The sequence below is a fragment of the Aotus nancymaae genome, unplaced genomic scaffold, assembly GCF_030222135.1.
Source record: "Aotus nancymaae isolate 86718 unplaced genomic scaffold, 86718_ANA_hifiasm-v0.15.2.pri h1tg000058l, whole genome shotgun sequence".
NCBI classification, from domain to species: domain Eukaryota; kingdom Metazoa; phylum Chordata; class Mammalia; order Primates; family Aotidae; genus Aotus; species Aotus nancymaae.
This window is the reverse complement of record NW_026988472.1, coordinates 3,651,187-3,659,790: the sequence shown is the minus strand read 5'-3', so window position 1 is coordinate 3,659,790 and position 8,604 is coordinate 3,651,187. Positions and strand designations below refer to the sequence as shown.

Genomic DNA, 8,604 nt, shown 5'->3' with positions numbered 1-8,604 from the left:
GCTGTTCTTGAACTCCTGGGCTCAAGGGATACGACCGACTCAACTTCTCAAAGTGTTGGGATTATGGGCATGAACCACTGCACCTGGCCTTGTTCATTTTCTTACATGTCTCTTACATGGTTTGTTAAGATCTTCTATGTCATAAATATATTTTGGCCATATCTATCTTCCTAGAAATGCAGTCATCAGGGCTTTTTTTTTTTTGTCATTAACCAAGATTTTTACAAAGTATTTCTTTATAACTAAAAAAAAAAATCCCTTCATATGTGACTAAATGTATTCACGGAATACTAGTTTTTGTATTTTTCTTGGTGCCCTTTCTTTGTTTCAGCTAATTAATGCTGTGCTTTTCACTAATGAGGATATGTATGTTTGACTACTAGATTGTCCATTTTATTTCACTGTAACTTAAAACATTCAAAGTAATATATTTTGAAGTAAAATGTCAAAATATCATGTAGTTTTTAAGGTAAAGAAAGACAATGCAAAGAAATATACTTGTGGAAGTCTTCCTCAAGAGGGTGAATATGGTTTTGCTCCTCTGATGTGTATTTTGGTGAGGGAATTGTAAGCCAAGACAATCACCAATTAATAATGGTTTGTGTATTTGGCTTGTTTCTTCAAATATCTTCTTAGATTTGTTTAACTAATTTTACTTGTCCTGTTTGTTAATTCATTAATATTTGCTTTTATCATTCTGTCGCTGACACCCCATTTCCCTCCTTTTATATTCTTTATTTGAATGCCTAAGTCACTTATTTTCAATCTGTTGTTTGATATTTAAAGCCTTTGAATGTATAAATTTCAGTCTGAGTTCATCCACATAGTACATAATAATTAAAATAATATTAAACTGGAGTTTGATAAGAATGCAGCTTCTAGTGCACCATTTATTTCAGTACGTTGGGCGTGGGGTCTAGAAATCCGCGTTCTTAACAATGTTCTCGATCACATGTAGAAAAATCCTAGCATCACTATTGCTGTATATGTGCTCATTATCATTATTTTTGTAAATTTATTCTAATAAGAATGTTGCACTTTGTCTCAAAAGTATTTAGTTTTATTTTAATAATCAAATGGTTGGGTCTTTGTTCACCCTTTGATCATTAATATCTAGTTTTATTCTATTGAAATTAAGATTTTCTATAATATTTTCATATTCTCACCACCCATAATTAACTATTGCTTATATTTTACCATATTTGCTTTCATTTTAAAGATAAAAAGTATTTTTAAATATTTAATTTAAGTTCCCTTTAATCACTATCCTGTATCGTATTCCATTTCCTCTTCCTCATGGGTGCAAGTTTGGTATATTTCTAAAATAATATTTCATATGTATATATAAGACTGCATTAGAGTGCTGTTTGGCATGTATTAGATTGCTGTAAAAGTAATTGCAGTTTTTACGATTATTTTCAACTGCAAAAACCATTGTATAATAATATCTATTCATTACTTTCAATGGCAAAAACCACAATTACTTTTGCACTAACCTAATACTAACTAATTTGGCTTTTTAGATCTATACATATTAACATATTTAAAGCTAGTCTTTCTTTTACCTCTGTATTTTATTAATTATATTAAACATACTATATTATTACATTCCCCAATCAATGGATATAACATACCTGTATATATATTTTTTTCTAATCTTGAGATTTATTAAGGCATTTGTGACCTAATGACTTCAAAATGCTGTTAAATGTTTAAGCATTGGTGCTTTGATGGATGCCTGTTAGAGGATGGGGGTGGGGGAAGAATTTTCTGTGTGGTTTAACCTAGAGTTAGAAATATATAGACAAATTTGAAATTATTTCTTCTATTTTTCCAGTTCTCTTCCTCAGCATTGCTACATCTTTATTGCTCTTAATTAATCTGTAATGAAATTAGGTATATACGTCAATGTTGGTCACTACTGTTATGTGCCTGTCAATTTCTACCCATACTCTTCCCCAAAATACCTTTCACCAGTGCATACTTACAGAAATCATTAGAAAATTCAAAATTTTATAAAACAGAAAATAATATTCATAATTTCAGCAAACTGTACTAACAGCCATTAACTTATTTGTGAATAGCCTTCCAGATATTTTTACACTTACAGTTTACATATACAACAAACTGTTCAAAGATTGATTTTCAAATAAAAATATATTTATTGCATTTTTGATATTGTAACATATATTCTTGTATGGTTTCTAACTGTACAGAAATATACAAAGCCAAAATTGAAAATACTCTGTGATTTCCCTATAACTACAGTTTATTTCATATATACCTTTAAAGACACTCTGTATTTTCTTGTGTGATAATATCATAATGTGCTCGACTAATCTCATGTAAACAGATATTTAAAATATTTAAATAACGTTTTAAAATGCTACAACGTATATACATTCTATACATAAATATTTTTGCATCCTTATCTGATTATTTTCTTAGGTAAGTGTCTAGGTTAGGCATTTCTAAATAAAGGTGGAAACATTCGAAATGCTGATATCTATTTTCAAATTGCCCTGTGATTGTAACAATTCACACTTCAGCTAGCCTGAGAGTGCATTTTTTAGGGGTCCCTGTCAACAGGAAGGTTTACCTTTATTTTTTTTCCCTGCCAATATGAGCCAAAAGCAGAATTTTATTGTTTTAACTTGATTTTTTTTGATTACTAGTGAGATTAATCATCCTTTTTTAATGTCTATTGACCATTTGCACTCCTTTTGTAAAATGCATGCTCCTGCTCTGTCTTCTTCCCTTCCCCCATTGGGGGGTGTTCCTCCTTTCTTTTTGCTTTGTCAGAGTTCTTTATTATTCATTTTTCGTCTTTTACGTGGGATCGGTTCGAATCAGGCTTTCACCCTTTTACTGCCTTATAGATTTCTAATATTTATTTTCCATCGGTCTTTTAATGTCGTTTACAGAAGCTGACTCTCTACCGCCGCCTTCTCTCCGTCCCACCCTCTCTGCCTCGTCTGCTCTATACTGTTCTGTTCTGTTCTCTCTCTCCCTTTGTTTCTCTCTCTCCCCTTTTTTTTTTCTTTTCAGTGCAGAAGTTTTTAATTTTGACCGAGCCAAATCTATCAATCTAGGCCTGGCGCCGCGTCAGCAGAGGGGGCGGGGAGGCGAGCGCGGAACTGGGGGAGGGGAAGGGGCGGGGAGCAGCAGGCGGAGCGGCTGCCGGAGTTGCTGGGAGTGCGCGCGGTCGGATCACAAGGCGGCGGCGGAGGAGGCCTAGAGACCGGAGCGCGGAACCTCAGCCCGCGGCCTACGCCCAGTCCTTTCTCCACCGGAGGACCACGGAACCACAGTCTTCATCACAGAGGTACCGTGCTCCGCGCTCCCCGCCCGACCCGGCCCAGCCCGCTGCGGCGGCGCCTCCTTCCTTCCTCCTTCCCTCGCTCTCTCTCTTTCGCCGGCCCGCGCCTTCCCTGCCCGCCTGCGTCACCGCGGCCGCCATGGCTGAGAATGGCGAGAGCAGCGGCACCCCGCGCCCCTCCCGCGGCCCTGCTGCGGCCCAAGGCTCGGCTGCTGCCCCGGCTGAGCCTAAAATCATCAAAGTCACTGTGAAGACTCCCAAAGAGAAAGAGGAGTTCGCGGTGCCCGAGAATAGCTCGGTCCAGCAGTTTAAGGAAGCGATTTCGAAACGCTTCAAATCCCAAACCGATCAGTTAGTGCTGATTTTTGCCGGAAAAATCTTAAAAGATCAAGATACCTTGATCCAGCACGGCATCCATGATGGGCTGACTGTTCACCTTGTCATCAAGAGTCAGAACCGACCTCAGGGCCAGACCACGCAGCCTAGCAATGCCGCGGGAACTAACACTACCTCGGCGTCGACTCCCAGGAGTAACTCCACACCTATTTCCACAAATAGCAACCCGTTTGGGTTGGGGAGCCTGGGAGGACTGGCAGGCCTTAGCAGCCTGGGCTTGAGCTCGACCAACTTCTCGGAGCTCCAGAGCCAGATGCAGCAGCAACTCATGGCCAGCCCTGAGATGATGATCCAAATCATGGAAAATCCCTTTGTTCAGAGCATGCTTTCGAATCCCGATCTGATGAGGCAGCTCATTATGGCTAATCCACAGATGCAGCAATTGATTCAGAGAAACCCAGAAATCAGTCACCTGCTCAACAACCCAGATATAATGAGGCAGACACTCGAAATTGCCAGGAATCCAGCCATGATGCAAGAGATGATGAGAAATCAAGACCTGGCTCTTAGCAATCTCGAAAGCATCCCAGGTGGCTATAATGCTTTACGGCGCATGTACACTGACATTCAAGAGCCGATGCTGAATGCTGCACAAGAGCAGTTTGGGGGTAATCCGTTTGCCTCTGTGGGGAGTAGTTCCTCCTCTGGGGAAGGTACGCAGCCTTCCCGCACAGAAAATCGTGATCCACTACCCAATCCATGGGCACCACCGCCAGCTACCCAAAGTTCTGCAACTACCAGCACGACCACGAGCACTGGTAGTGGGTCTGGCAATAGTTCCAGCAATGCTACTGGGAACACGGTTGCTGCAGCTAATTATGTCGCCAGTATCTTTAGTACCCCAGGCATGCAGAGCCTGCTGCAACAGATAACTGAAAACCCCCAGCTGATTCAGAATATGCTGTCGGCACCCTACATGAGAAGCATGATGCAGTCGCTGAGCCAGAATCCAGATTTGGCTGCACAGATGATGCTGAATAGCCCGCTGTTTACTGCAAATCCTCAGCTGCAGGAGCAGATGCGTCCGCAGCTCCCAGCCTTCCTGCAGCAGATGCAGAATCCAGACACACTATCAGCCATGTCCAACCCAAGAGCAATGCAGGCTTTAATGCAGATCCAGCAGGGGCTACAGACATTAGCCACCGAAGCACCTGGCCTGATTCCAAGCTTCACTCCAGGTGTGGGGGTGGGGGTGCTGGGAACCGCCATAGGTCCTGTAGGCCCAGTCACCCCCATAGGCCCCATAGGCCCTATAGTCCCTTTTACCCCCATAGGCCCCATTGGGCCCATAGGACCCACTGGCCCTGCAGGCCCCCCTGGCTCCACCGGCTCTGGTGGCCCCACCGGGCCTACTGTGTCCAGCGCTGCACCAAGTGAAACCACGAGTCCTACATCAGAATCCGGACCCAACCAGCAGTTCATTCAGCAAATGGTGCAGGCTCTGGCTGGAGCCAGTGCCCCACAGCTGCCGAATCCAGAAGTCAGATTTCAGCAACAACTGGAACAGCTCAACGCAATGGGGTTCTTAAACCGTGAAGCAAACTTGCAGGCCCTAATAGCAACAGGAGGCGACATCAATGCAGCCATTGAAAGGCTGCTGGGCTCCCAGCCATCTTAATTACATTTCTGTACCTGGAAAAAAAATGTATCTTATTTTTGATAATGGCTCTTAAATCTTTAAACACACACACAAAATCGTTCTTTACTTTCATTTTGATTCTTTTAAATCTGTCTAGTTATAAGTCTAATATGATGCATTTTAAGATGGAGTCCCTCCCTCCTACTTCCCTCACTCCCTTTCTCCTTTGCTTCTTTTCCCTTCCTTCCCTTCCTCTTGTCTCCCCCCTCCCTCACTCTTTGTTTCCTTCCTTCCTTCTTTCCTTTAGTTTCCTTCCTTATCTGTTTTGAATGGTGGGAATCAATGCTGTTTCACTCAAAAGTGTTGCATGCAAACACTTTCTTTATTCTGCATTTATTGTGATTTTTGGAAACAGGTATCAACCTTCACAGTTGGGTGAACAAGTGTTGTCCTACAGATGTCCAATTTATTTGCATTTTTAAACATTAGCCTATGATAGTAATTTAATGTAGAATGAAGATATTAAAATCAGAAGCAAATTATTTGAAGCTCTCTAATTTGTGGTACGATATTGCTTATTGTGACTTTGGCATGTATTTTTGCTAGCAAAATGCTGTAAGATTTATACCATTCATTGATCTTTTTTGCTATATTTGTACACAGTACAGTAAGCACAATTGGAACTGTACATCTAAAAATATTACAGTAGAATTTCTGAGTGTAATATGTGTAACCAAAATGAGAACGAATACAAGAAATGTATCTGGAGCTAGGTATGTCTCACAATTTTGTGGAATCTTACAGCATCTTTGATAAACTTCTCAGTGAAAATGTTGGCTAGGCAAGTTCAGTTAAAATATAGTAGAAATGTTTATCCTGGTATCTCTAAGTATACATTTAATTGTACAGAAAATTTACAGTGTAACATTGTGTCAACATTTGCAGATTGACTGTATATGATCTTAATCTTTGTGCAGCCTGAAGGATCAGTGTAGTAATGCCAGGAAAGTGCTTTTTACCTAAGACTTCCTTCTCAACTTCTCCCGTAAAGAGACCCTAATATGCATTTTGATTTGTAATTGGAAATGTAACTTTCACCGAAAGTGTTATGTGATGTTTGCATTACTTTTAATTGCTATGTATAAAAGAAAGTGTATCTTTTGACTTCATCAGTTATTTCTCTTGTGCACAGAGAAAAATGCATTAAAATGACTAAAAAAAAATAAAAAATTTAAAAATGGATAAATCTTTTTCTCTTTGCCTTTTGGCCCTAGGATCGTGTTTAGGAGGGTTATCCCCCCTGAAGATTATATAAATCTTATCCTATATTTCTCTAACTTATATGGTTTTATTAAGAAAATGTTTTGTCCTATCTGAAATTATCTTGATGTATGGATTTAGGTATTCTAACTTTTTTGTCCCAAAGGGTTAGCCAGTTGTTAACATATTGATCTTTCCCCCCAACATATGAAATGTCATACATGTATATACTTTATTCTGTGTTTGGATTCCCTTTAGTTCCATTGAACATTGTGGCACCAGTACACCAGCCTGTAGATGAGTTAGAAATGGGACTTTGTATCTGTTAATGTGAGACTGTCTCTTGATCTTTTTTATTTTTTACAATTTTCTGACGATTCTGACATGTTTATTTCACCAGATGATCTTCCCCCAAAAATATATTGAAAATTTGGTTGGGATTCTCTTAAATTGATATGACGATAAGGACTACAGAATTGCATTGCTTTTCAGAAACATATGTTGCCTTGTTTCTAAAAAGCTTTATATATCCTTCAATAGAGTTTTATTTAAATCCTGTATAATTTGTAAGAAATACGTTCCTAGGTAATACAGACATAAAGGGAACACATTGATACTGCTTATTGGAGCTTTTAATATGTTACCTATTTGGTCGTTTTTGCTATATAGGAGAAGAATTTATTTGCATAGATTGTTTTAAATTGGCAGTTTATTGAAATCTATTAATTTTAGAGATATTCATTTGATCCTTTTGAGTTTTTCCAGGTGAGAAATTCTATCAATGATGTTATAATTATATGATTTCCTTTTCAAAATTTATAACATAGTTTCTGACTGCATGGGTTAAACATTTTCATAACAGTGCTAAATAATAAAGGTGTCAGTGGCATATTTGTCTTGTTTCTCATTTCAACCAGAATGTGTTTGCCGCAGAATTCCAAATTGTGTTTTGTGGAAAAAATATTCTTCTGGGAGACAGGTAAATACGTTTGCAAAATGCTATATACTTTAATCTCTCTTGGAGACTCATTGTGCAATAAATGTTGGGTAGTGTTTTTTTTTAATGAGTAGCTTCTTCAATTTAAAAAAAAACTATTTAACTTTTTGTAACTCAGCATTTTCCGAACTTAATTGAGCACAGAACCACCTTTTTTTTTCCCCTTTAAACACACATAATAACATTTGGCCTATCAGTGCTCCTCAGAACACTAACTTAGGAAATGGTGATTTATTGTTTAATTATTATATGATGCCAGGAATTTGACATAATCACAAAGTCTGTCATAATAAATTCAGTAATTTTAATGAGAGATGATTTTATATGGTAAAACTGTAGCCATAAAAAATAACAGTAAATCAATAGAAACTGGATATTGGCTGAGGCCTAGCTCAGACAGTTTAACAGATCAATTTGTTTTGAACATTGAAGGAACAGAGAATTCTTTAATTAGCTTTGCCAAATGTTTGTCTATTTTTAAGTGTATTTTGTTTTCTCTTGGAAAAGGTCCAGGTCTTTATTAAGTCTACTATTACTTTTCTTCCTAGTTTATTAATTTTTGCTTATAACTTCATTTATTTTGATCTTTTTAAAATTACTTTTAACTGTTCTTCCATCTCTTACACGATGTAATTTCCTCCTATTATGTTGAAGTTTTGTTTTAAAGGCTCTGTTTTTGTTTTGGGTTTTCTTCATCTCCTATTGATCCAAGATTTATCCATTTATTCATCATTGAATCAAGAAGGGTATATCCTGACCTGCTATCCCTCCCTCTCCAACAAGAGTGGAACAGTTTTTTTTTGGTATCTTTTCACTGTTTACTGGGTTGTCACCCTCTTCCACTGGCTCTGTGATCCAGCAAGATATGGTAGTAGGGAGGGAGCTAGTGCCAGGGGCAAACCCAGCAGGATGACTTCACACTCAGGACAGTTTTCCTCATTTGCTTTTGGCCTCTGTTTCAGGTACGTGATATCATATATACTTTTACTACTTGTGTGGGAGAGGAGGGGCAGGAGGGGACAGATACACAACTTGGAAACAAAACCTGTTGGT

At 38.7% G+C, this 8,604-nt stretch overlaps 1 protein-coding gene across 1 annotated transcript; it reads left to right on the top strand.

Moving 5' to 3' along the window:
• The first annotated feature begins 3,211 nt into the window (after positions 1–3,211).
• Positions 3,212–7,445, top strand: UBQLN2 (ubiquilin 2). Its single transcript, XM_012476106.3, has one exon. It carries the CDS (start codon positions 3,459–3,461, stop codon positions 5,331–5,333), a length of 1,875 nt encoding a protein of 624 aa, XP_012331529.1. The 5' UTR covers positions 3,212–3,458; the 3' UTR covers positions 5,334–7,445.
• Positions 7,446–8,604: the final 1,159 nt, after the last annotated feature.